General features: G+C 42.1%; 3 protein-coding genes across 6 annotated transcripts; all 3 read right to left on the reverse strand.

Moving 5' to 3' along the window:
* Nucleotides 1-1933: 1933 nt before the first annotated feature.
* LOC123994439 (schwannomin-interacting protein 1-like) lies at nucleotides 1934-6687 on the reverse strand. 3 transcript variants are annotated; one of them, XM_046297024.1, is made up of 8 exons: nucleotides 6439-6687; nucleotides 6244-6292; nucleotides 4033-4241; nucleotides 3470-3600; nucleotides 3271-3358; nucleotides 2825-2938; nucleotides 2601-2712; nucleotides 1934-2391 (listed from the first exon to the last, which is right to left on the reverse strand). In XM_046297024.1, exons 3-8 carry the CDS (start codon nucleotides 4231-4233, stop codon nucleotides 2297-2299), a joined length of 741 nt encoding a protein of 246 aa, XP_046152980.1. In that variant the 5' UTR covers nucleotides 4234-4241; nucleotides 6244-6292; nucleotides 6439-6687; the 3' UTR covers nucleotides 1934-2296. The 3 variants fall into 3 exon arrangements, with proteins under 3 accessions (XP_046152980.1, XP_046152991.1, XP_046152999.1); XM_046297035.1 differs by having other exon boundaries at nucleotides 6244-6336; XM_046297043.1 differs by lacking the exon at nucleotides 6244-6292.
* A 488-nt stretch (nucleotides 6688-7175) lies between these two features.
* LOC123994451 (flavin-containing monooxygenase FMO GS-OX4) lies at nucleotides 7176-10190 on the reverse strand. 2 transcript variants are annotated; one of them, XM_046297056.1, is made up of 7 exons: nucleotides 10065-10190; nucleotides 9383-9623; nucleotides 9122-9260; nucleotides 8831-8967; nucleotides 8691-8743; nucleotides 8047-8489; nucleotides 7176-7876 (listed from the first exon to the last, which is right to left on the reverse strand). In XM_046297056.1, exons 1-7 carry the CDS (start codon nucleotides 10144-10146, stop codon nucleotides 7550-7552), a joined length of 1422 nt encoding a protein of 473 aa, XP_046153012.1. In that variant the 5' UTR covers nucleotides 10147-10190; the 3' UTR covers nucleotides 7176-7549. The 2 variants fall into 2 exon arrangements, with proteins under 2 accessions (XP_046153012.1, XP_046153020.1); XM_046297064.1 differs by having other exon boundaries at nucleotides 9962-10147.
* A 1356-nt stretch (nucleotides 10191-11546) lies between these two features.
* On the reverse strand, nucleotides 11547-18679 carry med31 (mediator complex subunit 31). The gene is made up of 4 exons (XM_046297078.1): nucleotides 18486-18679; nucleotides 17672-17746; nucleotides 17210-17306; nucleotides 11547-11939 (listed from the first exon to the last, which is right to left on the reverse strand). The coding sequence occupies exons 1-4, from the start codon at nucleotides 18505-18507 to the stop codon at nucleotides 11732-11734; spliced, it is 402 nt and encodes a 133-aa protein (XP_046153034.1). The 5' UTR covers nucleotides 18508-18679; the 3' UTR covers nucleotides 11547-11731.
* Between the last annotated feature and the right edge of the window lie 260 nt (nucleotides 18680-18939).

Consider the following 18939-nt stretch of genomic DNA (forward strand, 5'->3'; position numbering starts at 1 on the left):
AATATACTTTTCAAACATCACATTCCCAGAGTGGTCTCTCTACCACTTTTGAATAAATGATAAATGTTATATAATGAACAAAAATATAAACGCAACATGCAACAATTTAAATTATTTTACTGAGTTACATTTCATATAAGGAATTCAGTCAATTTAAATACATGGGAGGGCATAGGTCCACCCACTTGGGAGCCAGGCCCAGCCAATCAGAATAAGTTTCCCCCCACAAAGGGCTTTATTACAGACAGAAATACTCCTCAGCAATCCCACCCTCAGACGATCCCGCAGGTAAAGAAGCCAGATGTGGAGGTCCTAGAGAAATTAACATTCAATTACCTGGCAAAAGCTCTAGTGGAAATTCCTGCAATCCCTCAAAACTTGAGACATCTGTGGCATTGTGTTGTGTGACAAAATTGCACATTTTAGGGTAGCCTTTTATTGTCCCCAGCACAAGGTTCACCTGTGTAATGTTCATGTTGTTTAATCAGCTTCTTGATATGCCACACCTGTCAGGTGGATGGATTATATTGGCAAAGGATAAACGCTCACTAACAGGGTTGTAAACAAATTTGTGCACAGAATTTGAGATAATTAAGCTTTTTGTGCGTATGGAACATTTCTGGGATAATTTATTTCAGCTGATGAAACATGGGACCAAACCTTTACATATTGCGTTTATATTATTGTTCAGAATATCAAGGTATACATTATAGGTAATTAACCAATCACAGCCCTAATGTAGGATTGCACATTCAGCAAATCACCAGCAGAAGGAGTTCCTTTTGAATCATAACTTTAAAAGTAACAGAGCCCACTCTGGAAATGTGATGTACTAGTAAAATAGATTGTTTTGAACAATGTCTAAAACCGAACAAAATTAAAAAGGGTACTTTTGAGATAATATTAATAGTTTTAATCTTGAATAAATGAATGTGTAAAATTGTATTTCAGAATGTAATGACAGTCCATATTTTAGAGCTATTAGGGGTATAATGACACCAAGGTGGTGTCATGCATAGGATTAAAAAGGGCCTATAATTGCCACTTCCATCATGATACATTTTAAAAATATGATTTGTGTTACAAATGTAAACAGCACATCAAACATCCTTCATCCCAATGAAGTTTCTATGTGAGAATTGCCAGAACAATCTGAGAAACACAATATATTTTCGGGCTATGCTGGCATGGAGTCAATCGACCAATTGCAGCTTTGTAGTTTCCTATGCTGGTGGTAGTTATAGTTATGGCTGCAAACCAGGTATATCATAAAATACATTATTATTATTATTACCTTTATTTCACTAAGCAAGTCAGTTAAGAACAAATTCTTATTTTCAATGACGGGTTGATGGGTTAACTGCCTGTTCAGGGGCAGAACGACAGATTTGTACCTTGTCAGCTCGGGGGTTTGAACTTGCAACCTTCCGGTTACTAGTCCAACACCCTAACCACAAGGCTACCCTGCCGCCACAATGGCAATAACCACAGGCTTATTGGCACTATGCGGACAATTCCCTTACATCAACAACTACATGAGGCTTATATTATATATAATAGAGGATAATTAGCAACAAAGAAACTTCTCTACCAAATTGTTACAGGACAGTTCGCTTTAGCCTGAATATGTAACTCCTTAGCTTGTTTTATACAGGCTATAAGTGGACAATTCCCTTAAATTAGTAAATCAAGGATATTGCAATGCTTACACAATAAAACTTATGCAAAGCGGTATCCCTCATATATGTAAATGATATAACTCATTGAATGTTGGGTTACAATATGGCTGTGAAGGTTCTCCATCTGACACCCCCAAGATAAATAGGACTTTCTTACCACAGGCAAAAGACTATGAGTCAGATATTACCAGAGATGTTTCAAACAACATCACAAATGGCTTAAAACCCTCTTTCTGATATTAAATATTTTTGGTTAAGTGCATGCGTAAGTCAAAACAGGTCCTAATACAGTACTCTCTCCACTAATGATGATGAATATTACGCTGGTCAAGATCAGGTGGGGATGATGAAGAGAAAGATATCCATACCCTCTCTGAGAAATATGGATTGTATTATGACACCGGTCCAAGATGTTGCTCATCAGTTGCTCATAATCAACATTTCTCCTTTACGAAAAATCATGTTGAGTAGGCAACAATGGCAATACTTCTGACAGTCTCATAGTGGCATATCTGGGCCAAAATCACTTTATCCACTATTGGTCACAATGACTTCCTGTCCTGGTACCCTGTCCATGGCAGTGGTGATGTCACATCCTGTGCACCTGTGGGTCAACATTATGTCAGATCCTGTACATCCAGGAGCATGGCATCCTGTTTGGTCCTCAGCTGGTCCCTTATCAACAGGTGACCCACCAACTCAGAGCTCAGGTCTACAAGAATAGAATAGAATATTACTACTATTACTACTATTGTCACATGCAAAGCACAACAACAAGGCACAAATACATAGAGACAAAAATGCACAAACTGTACAGCAAGCACTCACATGCCAGTGCACTTACTAACAAGTTATTACCATGTAATAACCACTTTTTCCCATGTAATGACCAAGATTTCCATGTAGTGACCGCCTACTGACCGTGTATGTCATGGTTGAGTGAGGTCCTGAGGGAACTGAGCTGTTGTATTGAGCAGATCTGCAGGTCACAGCATTCCAGATGCTTCCTCTTATTGATCACACAGGCGAGGTGCTGAGACACACACACAGGAATTATTCACACATACCAATCTTCACCTCTCAGACATTGCTCAGTGTTTTCTCCACAGTCCACACTTACAGTCTCCCTTCTCCATCCTTCTTACCTCCTTCTCTTTCTGTTCAGCGAGCAGCTTGTTTTTAAGCGCACTCAGTGCAGCCCTCACCTCCAGCTTCAGGCCAGAGGGATGGTAACCATGGCTACCTGCCACTTTAGAACCCTGACAGTAAACAGGAAACACAAAATAGCATGAGTATGGATGCCAGGGTTGGGGTCAATTCCATTTAAATTCCAGTCCATTCAGAAAGTGAACCAAATTTCAATTCTAAATTTTCATAATTGAAAAGCATTGAAGAGAGTTGGAATTGGAATTTCAGTGTACTTCCTGAATTGACTGGAATTTAAATGTAATCGACCCCAACCCTGATGGATCAATAAATGATACATCACTGTAGAACAGAGTTCTTCACACCTCGTCCTAGAGTGCTGCAATGTGTGTAGGTTTTTGTCCCAGTCTTGAGCTAGACTACAATACAGGAGGGAATCGCTCACCTCTTTGCCAGCCCCCTCCTCCGTATCATCATCCTCGCTCTCACTGTTGTTGGTGTAGCATAACTGTAGATTTCTGTGATTGTGGAATCTGCAATAAGAAAAGGAAAAGGCAACAATTGCATGAACAGAAAGAACAGAAATGAGATGGTTTCAGAGAATACAGAATGAAGTTGATAATGAGATTTTTGACATTTGTTACCTAGATGAGAAAACAGTAACTCGACACCTTCCATAGTCCTCCTCCTCCCATTCCTCTCTCCTCCGAAGCCCACCCTGCCTCTCCTCCGCCCAGCCCCCTGACACACTCCCTTGTTCCGACCCCCTCGTACTCTGAAAGAGAGGAATAGAGGGAGGGATCAGGGATGGAGAGATGACATGGGAGGAGGGAAGGGGTGGAGATGTGTGGTGGTGGGGTATTTAAGAGTGTATGGGTGTCATTAAACCCATCTCTGCAGTCTTTTTCAAACAGACAAGTTCAGCTTTAATGCCAGGGGTTCTCAGGATGTTATTCCTATCATCTTATTAACAGAGGTTATTACTGTGATCTCGGGCTCCAGCTCTCAGCCTAATACCAGTAGATGACAGTCACATGTGTAAGGCAAAGAGAGAAGTAGGATGACCCCTAGATTCTGAGCTAAGGTCAATGTTGTGCTGTTCCCGCTAATTGTTAAGGTCTTGATTTGGGGCAGATGAGCTAATCTCAGATCTGTCGTTAAGGGCAGAGCACAAAAACGTCTACTCCCTCTCTTTATGCCCTCTGACCTTTGCCCTCTCCCTCCTCTCCTCCTCCTGTTTCTCTAGCTCGGCGATACGCAGGCTCAGGTCCTCCCACTGCATGATGGGTAGGTCCTGGTCTTTATCCGAGGACCCTCCACTCTGGTGAAGTTGCCCTACCCCTTCCTCACCAGACAGCTCCGTGTCATCACCCTCCTTCTCCTCTGCTGTCTCTGTATCTCCCTCCATCCTTCACCCTGTTGTTGTGGGCAGATGGTCGAGAAAGGGAGGTCAAGGAAGAGGATTTGTTTCATTTTAATTTGGCATAAAGTGACTCAGGTGGGTGGTCTCTGATATATACAGTGGGGCAAAAAAAGTATTTAGTCAGCCACCAATTGTGTAAGATCTCCCACTTAAAAATATGAGAGAGGCCTGTAATTTTTATCATAGGTACACTTCAACTATGATAGACAAAAGGAGAAAAAAAATCCAGAAAATCACATTGTAGGATTTTAAATTAATTTATTTGCAAATTATGGTGGAAAATAAGTATTTGGTAACCTACAAACAAGCAGAGATTTCTGGCTCTCACAGACCTGTAACTTCTACTTTAATAGGCTCCTCTGTCCTCCACTCGTTACCTGTATTAATGGCACCTGTTTGAACTTGTTATCAGTATAAAAGACACCTGTCCACAACCTCAAACAGTCACACTCCAAACTCCATTATGGCCAAGACAAAAGAGCTGTCAAAGGACATCAGAAACAAAATTGTAGACCTGCATCAGGCTGGGAAGATTGAATCTGCAATAGGTAAGCAGCTTGGTTTGAAGAAATCAACTGTGGGAGCAATTATTAGGAAATGGAGGACATACAAGTCCACTGATAATCTCCCTCGATCTGGGGCTCCACGCAAGATCTCACCCCGTGGGGTCAAAATGATCACAAGAACGGTGAGCAAAAATCCCAGAACCACACGGGGGGACCTCGTGAATGACCTGCAGAGAGCTGGGACCAAAGTAACAAAGCCTACCATCAGTAACACACTACGCCGCCAGGGACTCAAATCCTGCAGTGCCAGACGTGTCCCCCTGCTTAAGCCAGTACATGTCCAGGCCCATCTGAAGTTTGCTAGAGAGCATTTGGATGATCCAGAAGAAGATTGGGAGAATGTCATATGGTCAGATGAAACCAAAATATAACTTCTTGGTAAAAACTCAATTTGTTGTGTTTGGAGGACAAAGAATGCTGAGTTGCATCCAAAGAACACCATACCTACTGTGAAGCATGGGGGTGGAAACATCATGCTTTGGGGCTGTTTTTCTGCAAAGGGACCAGGACGACTGATCCGTGTAAAGGAAAGAATGAATGTATCGTGAGATTTTGAGTGAAAACCTCCTTCCATCAGCAAGAGCATTGAAGATGAAACATGGCTGGGTCTTTCAGCATGACAATGATCCCAAACACACCGCCCAAGCAACGAAGGAGTGGCTTCGTAAGAAGCATTTCAAGGTCCTGGAGTGGCCTAGCCAGTCTCCAGATCTCAACCCTATAGAAAATCTTTGGAGGGAGTTGAAAGTCCGTGTTGCCCAGCAACAACCCCAAAACATCACTGCTCTAGAGGAGATCTGCATGGAGGAATGGGACAAAATACCAGCAACAGTGTGTGAAAACCTTGTGAAGACTTACAGAAAACGTTTGCCAACAAAGGGTATATAACAAAGTATTGAGATAAACTTTTGTTATTGACCAAATACTTATTTTCCACCATAATTTGCAAATAAATTCATTAAAAATCCTACAATGTGATTTTCTGGATTTTTTTTCTCCTTTTGTCTGTCATAGTTGAAGTGTACCTATGATGAAAATTACAGGCCTCTCATCTTTTTAAGTGGAAGAACTTGCACAATTGGTGGCTGACTAAATACTTTTTTGCCCCACTCTATAAACAAACAAAACAAAAAATATATATATAGCATCAAAAAGAAGCTGCCAAGATCATTATACAATGTGCACAATCTTGCTACAGGATAACAATAGGATACCAGGATAGCCTACTCAGGAGAAAAACACAAAGCATTCCTTAGAGAAGTTCGAAAAACACTGACTGAACTGTAGGCGAGACTAGTCTATTTCGTAATAGTGATTTAAAAAAAAATCTTTCCCATGATCTAAACTCGGAAGTACGCATGCACTAGCCTACACCGGAAAATTTCCAATAGTTTTAAAAGGTTGCATTTGAAATACTTTTCAGACTCACTCTGACTGTAGAACGAGTGCGCTCAGATTTCTTGCCATGAACGTGCTGCCTGGAACGCGCGTACGACACGTTGAATACAAAGTATCTCTTCTCCTTTGATATAACGCACATGTATGCCACACACACCATTAAAGATTTGTTGTTTATAATTTGAATATTGAGGGGGGCTGGTGGCAAGCGGATACTTTGACTTACCTATTCCAGACCGTGTCCTATTCCCGACATCGAGGTCTCCTTCTCTTGTTTATGTCTTATATAATTAGATAACTTTCGGTTTCCCAGTTCTCGGCGGTGTGGGCAATCGTTTAAATAACTCAAAATAAGCTATTGACTTCTGGTTTAACTCTTCCTTTAAGTTAAGAAAACACCCTGCCTGCCTTTCTACTGTACCCTTTCCCATTCCTCCCGCCCCTCTTTCCTCTGACCCGTTCCCACAGTTTTTGTTTAACCTCTACCTTCTGCAGCCGGGAAAGATACGCCCGCTTTTCCTACATCCATGTGCCTCTACATCCCTCGGAGCCTATCCCCTTTAAATAGCGATGCTTCGGATTCCTGGAAGTGTTGAAATTACATGCGATATCTATTTAAAATTAAAACAATCGGGTGTGGTCTGGCTCTGGTTCTACATTTCGAACTAGAAACAATTGTAAAGGAGGGTTATAAAGGTTAAGAATGTACTCTTAATTAGTGTCCAATTTCAACATTATGGGATATGACTACTCAAACCAGATGAGAAAACACGGGAGAGAAAGTCACACACTATATATTACAGCATTTGGAGAAAAACTGAAACACATACATATCTCAATGTCTTTAAAAATAGCCTGACATGCAGGCCATATGGCTATTGTAACATTCATGTCATTCAAATTATAAGAGGGAAATCCTAAATAAACTAAAACAGTCATATTAAAAAAAAGTGGACAAATTGGTTTTATTTACATGCCATTTTTTTATTTCCTTGGAGCTTGGCAATTTTGGCATTGGAAATACATTTAGAAAATTTCATTAAGGAGTGTATTGATATAAAATATCCTACAAATAATTCAATATTGAGAAATCTGACAGAGATATGACATGTTTTCTGTTTACAATAAGTGAAAGAAAAGCTGGTGAGGTGCATTTGTTATAGGCTAGGCTACTAACATTATCTAAAGGATTGTGGGTGAAATTTCATACATTACAATAAATTATGTAAAAGTAACATTTCAGTGAAAGGCCTACATCATTCTGTCCATTTATCCAAGGATGCTCAGACATTTCCTCTCCTCCTATCCTATTCCTAACCTCTACTTTCCTCTCCTCCTCATTCACCAGCATGCAGTTCCTGTTCCTCCCACTGTGTGTCACTGACGAGTCGATAGTTCACCTGCCGGTAGTTCTGTGGGTGAACCTGTCTCTGCCTCCATACCTCCTCATACAGACTCTGTGTGACTGGGGGTAGAGGGGCAAACCTCCCAGTCTGAGCTAAGGTCTGGGCATAACCCCACTGTTCCTTGTCCATCTTCAGCATATGTCTGAGCTGCACCCCCCTCTCCACCTTCCTCGCCATCTCTCCCTGGGCCTCCTCTTCCATCTCAGCCAGTGATGGCAGGGCCACGGAGCCCTCCAGCACTGCCAGGGCAAACTGGACCTGAGAGAAAGAGGGGAAGAGCGAGAGAGATTGATAGAGAGAGAGAAAGAAGGGAAAGAACAAAAAAGCAATAAGAGAGAGAATGAACAAGATATAGTGAGGGAGGGATGGGGCAGCCAGACATTTTGTTTCACAAAAAATAAGATAATCAACATCACCATCAACCTCACCTGGCAGTGGAAGTGGGGGAAGGGGCAGATTATTTTACAGATGCCTATGATGAAGAGTGAGGGGAATGCTGGGGGCATCAGGAACCTGTAGAGCGGGGTTACCAGGTGCTCCTGAACCTCCAGGCCCAATCGGGCTGGCTCCAGGAAAGGGTAGCTGAAGTTGTAGCCCGTGCAGAGCAGCAGGACCTGGGCCTGGGTAATGGACCCATCCCGGAACCGCAGAGAACCATCCTCCTGGATCTCCTCCACAGGGGTGGCCTGGTGGACTCCATAGGGCAGAGGAAAGGGCAGGGTGGGCTTACCGTGGCTCAGAGTCACCTGGGCGTTGGATCGACCCAGTTCTAGTGAGATGTCAAGTCCTGAGGCCCCAGCGCCCAGCACTACCACTGACTGACCTGAGAAGGGCTCTGGGTGGCGGTATGAGTGACTGTGGATTACCTTGCCTAGAGAGAGACGGGGGGGGGGTGAGATACAGATTCAGAGAAAGAGGGAGATAAAGAGATGAGATAAAAGCCATGAGTTTTTCCTGAACACCTAACCTGGCCCAGACATTTTCCAGTTCAGGTTGCATGGTCAGGAAAATTCTGGGCATGAGATATAGGTAGAGAAAGAGAGGGATAGGGATTGATGACTGTGGTGTACACCTTTAAATCGCTCTAGCCCAGGGATGGATGGGATGTGGGGGTCAGAGTAGTGCCTAAAGGGAAAGGAGACAGGGGTCAAGAGTTAAGGGTTAGGGTGTAAAAGACATTGTAAATATCTAAAGCACATGCACATCTCTTACCCGCTGCAGATGAACACAGAATCAAAAGTTTCAGTGTTCTGTGATCCAGACTTGTCACGTGAGGTCACCTTCCACGTCGTCATTGGTCCTTTACCCTCTGTCACCACAGGGCTCACCTCATCCACCACAGCGCTGAACTAACAAAGAATGGGGGAGAGATGGGGTGAGAAGCGTTAGACTCTTGTCCTGTTAAACTGAATAAACATTTTCCTTTTATAACCTGAAATCGATGTGTGTACCTTCCTTCTCTACCCCTGACAGAGGACCATGTGTGTGAGTGACGGTACCTACCCTAATATGTGGTGTGATGCAGTGGCTCTGGCAGTATCTCTCCAGATACTTCTGCACTTCCTGGTGTGGCAGGAAGGAGGGCAGCTGGGGGTCAAAGGGGAAGTCAGGGAACATCATGACCTCCTTGGGCAGGTTGGTCCTGCATAGAGTTAAGGGAGTGTAAAATATGAGACACACAAAATAAGACCTGGGTCATGTCAGAGAGAGACAGACAGAGAGAGACATGGAGAGAAAGAGAGGGTGGAGTTCGTGTTACTGTACCGGAGGTCTCTGTACATGCTGCTGTGAATGGGCAGCCCGTTGTCATAGCTACCGGTGCGTTCCTCGTAGAACCATGTGCCGCCCACGTGTTCCGTGAGCTCGTAGACAACGGGTGGGGCGAAGGTGTCTGGGCGGGACAAGATGTGACGTGCGGCACACAGACCTGCAGCCCCCGTGCCCACCACCGCAACTCGCAGCTGCTGCATCCTCACGGTCCTGTCCGAGGACATGCCAGACAGACCTGGAATACAATTACATCAGGGACCTATTCAGGAGGGTGTTTATAAAAATACAGCTAGAGAACTGACTAATAACTCTAAAGAAAACAGATCAGCACTGTGAGGCAACACTGACACCAAATAGACAAATGACTCTGTCGCTGACATACCTACACAACAGACACAAACAATACCCACTGTCTGTCACACACACTGTCCAACTGGGTAACATTGTATATGATGCCAAACAGATACATCTGAGCTCAAGAGAGAGAATGCACATCATCTAAACATTACAGTGTGTGTTTGAGCTGTGGGGGTTTGGTGGGAGGGGACTGAGGGTGTTTCAAAGTTTACTTACGTGTAAAGCCAAAATCTGCTGTGCATTGAGCAGGGTTAAAACAATAGAAGAAAAGTAATTTCAACAGAAGACAAGAAGGACAAGTCAAAATACTTAATCTCACAATCCTTCAGCGGTACAGCAGCCACCAGTCTACTTCGGCACAGAGTGAAGTGAACATTGATCTTCAGACAAAAAATGGACATTGGGAGAATCTCAATTATACTTCCTCGCCTTCTCAAATCCCATTGGAGGAGAAGGTCAGAGAGGCGGGACCTCTGGCTTTCTCCTCCAATGGGTTTTGAGAAGGAGGCGAGGAGACAGGAGGCGAAGAGGATACAATTGAAATTCTACCATTATCGAAACAACATCACGTGTCAAAGAGTAGTAATTTTTTGGGATATGTCATAAACCAGAAGCGTGATAGACGCAAAGCACACAGCCACAATTCTTTGAGTTGAACATTTACCGCGTGTTAATAAACAACCATCCACAAATGTATTGTAATGAAACAGGCAGGGAGCAGGTCTCGAACCATCGACCTTCGAGCCCGAGGTCCGGCGCGCTATCGACTGTGCTGCAAAAGCATGCTCGTGCAGCAGGTTCGATTTCCGCGCTTTATAAACCCACTACTCCCTCCTTTCAGCGCTTCCTCGCGCTAGTTTCCGACTACACGTTTTACAGGAACGCGCTCACAGGCCAAACACAGGCACTGTCGTGGATGCAAGGTCCGATCACTTCTGCCACCAGTGTAATGAAACAGGCAGGGAGCGAGCCCGAGGTCCGGCGCGCTATCGACTGTGCCGCAAAAGCATGCCCAGGGTCGTTACAGTATTTTGCAGCAAATTAGACAGGACAATGATATTTTTTTCTACAATTTCGCAATAATCCGTCCTGTGCTCTTATCACAGCAGTTTTTGTTCAGTTATTTTCCGAGTTTGTGACAACTCAAAACGTTGGTTATATTTTGCGCCATCTTGGTAAGGGACTACGAAATAGATTTTTTTAAAGTATCCAATTACAGTTATACATTCCAAATGCATCATAATTCAGAAATAATACATGTTAATTGTGTGCATGTTTAAATTTACTAATGTAATAATATCAATTGATTGAGAGGTTGTTCACGGTCTTTACCCATGTTGGAAATAGAAGCATCTAGTCATAAAAAGATTGAAAGCTCTAATCCATCTGTAAAATCGAAGTGTTATAGAAATGTTAAGGTAAATTCCGATTGAGCTGACATAAGCACTATTTACCGTGAATGCAGTAGACGCTAAAGTGTGTACATTGCCATAACACTTTTATCACGCTGTAATGCTTAATTTCATGACGCAGAGGCCTGAATCAGGGTGACAATTTGTTTTACACTTTTACAAAAGTCCCATATTTGAATGTGTATTATATTTCTCCATAAGTGTTTTTCACTGCTTATATAGTTATTTTAGCTCTTGCATAATATCCATTACTGACCTTAAGTATCTATCATAGTTTTCTAATACTAACCAAAACTGCTGCCTCACTCTCCCTGAGAAATTAGGAGTAAACAATGCTGTCCATTTTCCACCACAGTTCTATTGAGGTCAAACGACACAAAGAAACAGCATTTTAACCAAAAGTTACTTTTATTATACAAAGTCAGAAACATAAATAAGAGCAAAAGAGAGACATCGCCATGATCCATATCACACACACACATTTCCAGGAGGCTGAATAGACATTTGAGTCCATGTCCATTCAAGTTCAATCATCCTGTTTTTTTATGCCACAGATTCTCTCTCTCTCTCTCTCTCATTTAGCAGTAGCATTGCCATGAGGCAGCTGTTGCTGCTGTTGTTGCTCTGCCAGAGCCTGCTGCAGACGGGTGCGTTTCCGGGAATAGTGCTGCCAGTGCAGTAATTGCTGCTCATCGATGAACTTGGCACATTGTGCATTCACCAGCTCCTTCCTGAAGTGCTCGTACTGAAGCAGCTCCAGCATGTGCAGGCAATGGGGGTATCTGCATGACAAGGGAGACATACACAGAGCCTTCAGAAAGTATTCACACCACTGAACCGTTCCCAGATTCTGTTACAGCCTGAATTTAAAATGGATTCAATTGAGATAAAATGTATCACAGGCCTACATACAATAACCCATAATGTCAAAGTGGAATTATGTTTTTAATAAAAAATATAAAAAATATAAAAAATGAAAGCTGAAATGTCTTGAGTCAATAAGTATTAAACTTTGATATCACAAGATGTGCTTAACAAATCACATGGACTCACTGTGTGCAATAATATTGTTATACATTGTATTTTTAAATGACTACCTCTTCTCTGTACCCCACACATATAAATAATTTTAAGGTTCCTCAGTCGAGTAATTAATTTAACAGATTCAACCAAAGACCAGGGATGTTATCCAATGCCTCACAAAAAAGGACACCTATTGGTAGATGTGTAAAAATAAAAAAAGCAGAAACTGAATATCCATTTGGGCATTGTGAAGTTTTAATTACAATTTAGATGGTTTATCAATACACCCAGTTACTACAGTTGAAGTTGGAAGTTTACGTACACTTAAGTTGGAGTCATTAAAACTCGTTTTTCAACCACCACAAATTTCTATAGTTTTGGCAAGTCTGTTAGGACATCTACTTTGTGCATGACAAGTAATTTTTCCAACAATTGTTTACAGACATTATTTAACCTATAATTCACTGTATCACAATTCCAGTTGGGCAGAAGTTTACATACACTAAGTTGACTATGTCTTTAAACAGCATGGAACATTTCTGAAAATAATGTCATGGCTTTAGAAGCTTCTGATTGACATCATTTGAGTCAATTGGAGGTGTACCTGTGGATGTCTTTCAGGGCCTACCGTCAAACACCGTGCCTCTTTGCTTGACAACATGGGAAAATCAAAAGAAATCAGCAAAGATCTCAGATTTGTAGACCTCCACAAGTCTGGTTCATCCTTGGGAGCAATTTCCAAACGCCTGAAGGTACCACGTTCATCTGTGCAAACAATAGTACACAAGTATAAACACCATGGGACCGTCATACCGCTCAGGAAGGTGACGCGTTCTGTCTCCTAGAGATGAACGTACTTTGGTGCGAAAAGTGCAAATCAATCCCAGAACAACAGCAAAGGACCTTGTGAAGATGCTGGAGGAAATAGGTACCTATATCCACAGTAAAACAGGTCCTATATTGACAAAACCTGAAAGGCCGCTCAGCAAGGAAGAAGTCACTTCTCCAAAACCGCCATAAAAAATCCAGACTACGGTTTGCAGCTGCACATGGGGACAAAGATGGTACTTTTTTGGAGAAATGTCCTCTGGTCTGACGAAACAAAAATATAACTGTTTGGCCATAATGACCATTGTTATGTTTGAATGAAAAAGGGGGAGGCTTGCAAGCCGAAGAACACCATATCAACCATGAAGCACAGGGGTGGCAGCATCATGTTGTGTGGGTGCTTTGCTGCAGGAGGGACTGATGCGTTTCACAAAATAGATGGCATCATGGAGGAAGATCATGGATATATTGAAGCAACATCTCAAGACATCAGTCAGGAAGTTAAAGCTTGGTCGCAAAAGGATCTTCCAAATGGACAATGACCCCAAGCATACTTCCAAAGTTGTGGTAAAATAGCTTAAGGACAACAAATTCAAGTTATTGGAGTGGCCATCACAAAGTCCTGACCTCAATCCCATAGAACATTTGTGGGCAGAACTGAAAAAGCATGTGCGAGCAAGGAGGCCTACAAACCTGACTCAGTTACACCAGCTCTGTCAGGAGGAATGGGCCAAAATTCACCCAACTTATTGTTGGAAGCTTGTGGAAGGCTACATGAAACCTTGAACCCACGTTAAACAATTTAAAGGCAATGCTACCAAATACTAATTGAGTGCATGTAAACTTCAGACCCACTGGGAATGTGATGAAAGAAATAAAAGCTGAAATAAAATCACTTCTATTAATCTGACATTTCACATTCTTAAAATAAAGTGATGATCCTAACTGACCTAAGACAGGGAATTTTTATTATTATTAAATGTCAGTAATTGTGAAAAACCGAGTTGAAATGTATTTGGCTAAGGTGTATTTAAACGTCCGACTTCAACTGTACACAGATACAGGCGTCCTTTCTAACTCAGTTGCTAAAGAAAGGAAACTGCTCAGGGATTTCACCATGAGGCCAATGGTAACTTTAAAACAGTTACAGAGTTTAATGGCTGTGATTGTAGAAAACTGGATGGATCAACAACATTGTATACTGAACAAAAATATAAAAATGCCAACATGTTAAGTGTCGGGCCATGTTTCATGAGCTTAAATTAAAGACCCCAGAACATTTCCATACTCACAAAAAGCTTCTCTCAAATTTTGTGCACAAATTTGTTACCATCCCAGTTGGTGAGCATTTCTCCTTTGCCAAGATTATCCATACACCTGACAGGTGTGGCATATCAAGCTGATAAAAACTAGCATGATCATTCCACAGGAGCATCTTGTGCTGGGGACAATAAAAGGCCACCGAAATGTGCAGTTTTGTCAAACAACACAATTCCACAGATATTTCAAGTTGAGGGAGCGTGCAATTGGCATACTGACTCCAGAAATGTCCACCAGAACTGTTGCCAGAGAATTTAAAATACATTTCTCTACCATAAGCTGCCTCCAACATAATTTTAGAGAATTTGGCAGTACTTGTAGCTGGCCTCACAACCGCAGACCACTTGTAATCACGACAGCCCAGGACCTCCACATCCAGCTTCTTAACCTGCGGGATCATCTGAGACCAGCCACCAGGACAGCTGATGAAACTGAGGAGTATTTATGTCTATAATAATGCCCTTTTGTAGGGAAAAACAAATGTCTGATTGGCTGGGCCCGTCTCCCCAGTAGGTGGGCCTATGCCCTCCCAGGCCCACCAATGGCTGCGCGGCTGCCTAGTCATGTGAAACCCATACATTCATTTATTTCAATTGACTGATTATATGTATATTATATTATATCCTTATATGAACTGTAACTCAGTAAAATCGTTGAATTACTATTTTCGTTCAGCAGTTACTCTACAATAATAACCTAATTGACAGAGTGAAAAGTAGTCTGTACAGAATATACATTTGCCAAAACATGCATCCTGTGCTGAACTCTGCATTGGAATACAGTTCAGCACAGGCAAAATCCTGGATGAAAATCTGGTTCAGTCCAACAGAAACTGGGACACAAATTCACCTTTCAGCAGGACAATAACATAAAACACAGCCAAATATATACTGGAGTTGCTTACAAAGATGACATTGAATGTTCCTGAGTTGCCTAGTTACAGTTTTGACTTAAATTGGCTTGAAGATCTATTGCAAGACTTGAAAATGGCTGTCTAGCAATGACCAACAAGCAACTTCACAGAGCTTGAAGAACTAAGAGTAATGTACAAATATTATACAATCCAAGTATGCAAAGCTCTTAAGAGATTTACCCATTAAGACTCACTGCTGTAATCACTGCCAAAGGTGATTCTAACATGTATTGACTCAGGAGTTTGAATACTTAGCTAATCAAGAGATACGTTTTTTAAAAATTTTCATATAGAGTACCAGTCAAAAGTTTGGACACATCTACTCATTCAAGGGTTTTTCTTTATTTGTACTATTTTCTACATTGTAGAATAATAGTGAAGACATCAAAATTATGAAATAACATATGGAATCATGTAGTAACCAAAAAAAGTGTTCAATATATCAAAATATATTTCTTGAGATTTTTCAAAGTAGCCACCCTTTGCCTTGATGACAGCTTTGCACACTCTTGGCATTCTCTCAACCAGCTTAATGAGGTAGTCACCTGGAATGCATTTCAATTAACCGTTGTGCCTTGTTAAGTTAATTTGTGGAATTTGTTTCCTTCTTAATGAGTTTGAGTCAATTTGTTGTGTTGTGACAAGGTAGGGTTAGTATACAGAAGATAGCCCTATTTGGTAAAAAGTCCATATTATGGCAAGAAGAGCTCAAATAAGCAAAGAGATACGACAGCCCATCATTACTTTAAGACATGAAGGTCAGTCATTGTGAAACATTTCAAGAATTTTAAAAGTTTCTTCAAGTGCAGTCACAAAAACCATCAAGTGCTATGATGAAACTGGCTCTCATGAGGACAGCCACAAGAAAGGAAGACCCAGAGTTACCTCTGCTGCAGAAGATACGTTCATCAGAGTTAACAGAGCAAACAGCTGGAGGCAGGGCGTTCTCCTATAGAGCTCCATTTTTATGGAATGGTCTGCCTATCCATGTGAGACGCAGACTTGATCTCAAACATTAAGTCTTTATTGAAGACTCATCTCTTCAGTAAGTCCTATGATTGAGTGTAGTCTGGCCCAGGAGTGTGAAGGTGAACGGAAAGGCACTGGAGCAACGAACCACCCTTGCCGTCTCTGCCTGGCCAGCTCCCCTCTCTCCACTGGGATTCTCTGCCTCTAACCCTATTACAGGGGCTGAATCACTGGCTTCCTGGTGCTCTTCCATGTTGTCCTTGGGATGGGTGCGTCACTTGAGTGGGTTGAGTCACTGACGTGATCTTCCTGTCTGGGTTGGCGCCCCCTTGGGTTGTGCCATGGCAGAGATCTTTGTGGGCTATACTCGGCCTTGTCTCAGGATGGTAAGTTGGTGGTTGAAGATATCCCTCTAGTGGTGTGGGGGCTGTGCTTGGCAAAGTGGGTGGGGATATATCCTGCCTGTTTGGCCCTGTTCGGGGGTATCGTCGGACGGGGCCACAGTGTCTCCCGACCCCTCCTGTCTCAGCCTCCAGTATTTATGCTGCAGTAGTTTGTGTCGGGGGGCTAGGGTCAGTCTGTTATATCTGGAGTATTTCTCCTGTCTTATCCGGTGTCCTGTGTGAATTTAAGAATGCCCTCTATAATTCTCTCTCTCAGAGGACCTGAGCCCTAGGACCATGCCTCAGGACTACCTGGCTTGATGACTCCTTGCTGTCCCTAGTCCACCTGGCCCTGCTGCTGCTCCAGTTTCAACTGTTCTGCCTGCGGCTATGGAACCCTGACCTGTTCTTCCACTTTAACAGAGTATTTTGTGTAGCTCATTTACCACCAAATGACAATTAAATCCATTTCAATCCTACTTTGTAACAACATTATTGAAAAAGTAAAGGGGTGTGAATACTTACTGAAGGCACTGTTGTACATACATTATACACATTGTTATACTACTGTGACTGATGTATATGATGCAGAGGGAAAAACAACAGTGAATCTTACTTCAGGAATTTGGCATATTCAGGCTCCTTCCAGTACAGTAGGTACTTCAGGTAGTTCACAAAGGGTTTTTCTCGCAGGTAACCCCTCTGAGCCAGAACTGGAGGGACACAGAGGAAAAGAGATGAGTCACAAACAATGCTAGCTATATCTCAAATCAAATTTTATTGGTCACAGACATTTTTTTCTTGCAGATGTTATTGCAGGTGTAGCAAAATGCTCCAACTGTGCAGTAGTATGTAACAATTCACAACAATACACACAAATGTAAAATAATGGAATTAAGAAATATATAAATATTAGGACGAGCAATGTCGGAGTGGCACTGACTAAAATACAGTATATACATGAGATGAGTAAAGCAGTATGTAAACATTATTAAAGTGACTAGTGTTTCATTTTTAAAGTGGCCAGTGATATCTGCAGGTTATAGTAACGAGTTAGCTAGCTGAATAACCCACTCACAGTTCAGATAATTCGGATTGGCCAAGCATTGGATGAACTCCAGCTCTGATTGAAAGCGGTTCCTTGCCTGCTCCTCTGTGAAATTAGACACACAAAACAAGTTAGAGTAACATAACATTACAATTGACTTTGGGGAAAGCAGTTTGCTAGCCAAAACAGCTGGCTAGGAAACCATGGGTGTGTTCAGTTCATATGTTGCATTACAGTTCATATCGAACAACATTTTTCCCCAAAACTGTGTGCACCTTTCTTCAACAGCCTTTGAGGTAAGTTCTATCTAAATATAGGTGCGACTATATGAAATTGCATAACTCGTACAGCACACCATAATCATAACGTTCTTCATTTGGCCGAGCAGTACAACACCGTTTCCGTTTACTTAAACGTTGCACACCGTTCTGTCGTACTGAACGCGTCCCAGGGATAACTTGTTTTATTTTTTGTACGCTTTATTTAACTAGGCAAGTCAGTAAAGAACAAATTATTAATTACAATGACGGCCTACCCCGGCCAAACCCAAACGACGCTGGGCCAATTGCGCGCCACCCTATGGGACTCCCAATCACAGCCGGTTGTGATACAGCCTGGAATCGAACCAGGGTCTGTAGTGACGCCTCTAACACTGAGATGCAGTGCCTTAGACCGCTACTTCAACGTTAGCTCGAGCTACACCAATATATCACATTTAGCTTGCATTATGTGGACATTCGTTTAAAAAAAAGCAGCTGCAAAACATCCAGTCCGCTAGCCACTTTATAGTTGTTTGTAGCCTACTTTGTCTAACGTTAGATAGCGAGTTGGTTAGCTATATTACCTGATTCCATGACGCCTGCCATTAAAGATGACTGGGACTGCACGAAAACAACAGGTTCCTTAAAACGGAAATGTGTAAGCTGTTTAAACGAATATATTGTTAGTTTGCTGAATTAATTGTTGTGGTCTGGTCAGCAACAAAATCAGCCCGATCATGTCGCCATATTTGCCGTAAACTGCAGCAGTATCACTTTTTTTCCGACAATAGTAGACTGCCATTCTCAAGTTAACCACTAGAGGGCAGTCCCAGTCATGTGTATTCTCACAGTCTTCAAATACAGTATGTCTGTCTGATAGGAGAGACTAGTGGAATGTTTTGTTTTACATCCAGTACAATCATTTTCACCAAAGTTTACGTTGGACACATGTGCCATCGAAATAAGGCAGGATTTACCACCCTGGAGTCTAGGTTATGTGTAGATTTATCTTGATTTGTGATTGGTACTTTAAGGGCT

This window comes from Oncorhynchus gorbuscha, linkage group LG02 (genome assembly GCF_021184085.1).
Source record: "Oncorhynchus gorbuscha isolate QuinsamMale2020 ecotype Even-year linkage group LG02, OgorEven_v1.0, whole genome shotgun sequence".
Taxonomy (NCBI): Eukaryota; Metazoa; Chordata; class Actinopteri; order Salmoniformes; family Salmonidae; genus Oncorhynchus; species Oncorhynchus gorbuscha.

Bases quoted from the DNA above. Each gene is read 5' to 3' on its own strand.
- LOC123994439 (XM_046297043.1), bottom strand. From the start codon at position 4,233: ATGGAGGGAGATACAGAGACAGCAGAGGAGAAGGAGGGTGATGACACG. The intron at 2,713-2,824 runs GTAAGAAGGATG...TGTGTGTCTCAG, and splicing joins CTGAACAGAAAGAGAAGGAG to CACCTCGCCTGTGTGATCAA. The intron at 2,392-2,600 runs GTCAGTAGGCGG...CTATTCTTGTAG, and splicing joins ACTCAACCATGACATACACG to ACCTGAGCTCTGAGTTGGTG.
- LOC123994451 (XM_046297056.1), bottom strand. From the start codon at position 10,146: ATGTCCATTTTTTGTCTGAAGATCAATGTTCACTTCACTCTGTGCCGA. The intron at 8,968-9,121 runs GTAGGTACCGTC...ATTCTTTGTTAG, and splicing joins GCATCACACCACATATTAGG to TTCAGCGCTGTGGTGGATGA. The intron at 7,877-8,046 runs GTGAGGTTGATG...TCTTTCTCTCAG, and splicing joins TCCCCCACTTCCACTGCCAG to GTCCAGTTTGCCCTGGCAGT.
- med31 (XM_046297078.1), bottom strand. From the start codon at position 18,507: ATGGCAGGCGTCATGGAATCAG. The intron at 17,747-18,485 runs GTAATATAGCTA...CTAATTTCACAG, and splicing joins GGCAGGCGTCATGGAATCAG to AGGAGCAGGCAAGGAACCGC. The intron at 17,307-17,671 runs GTGAGTGGGTTA...GTGTCCCTCCAG, and splicing joins CAATCCGAATTATCTGAACT to TTCTGGCTCAGAGGGGTTAC.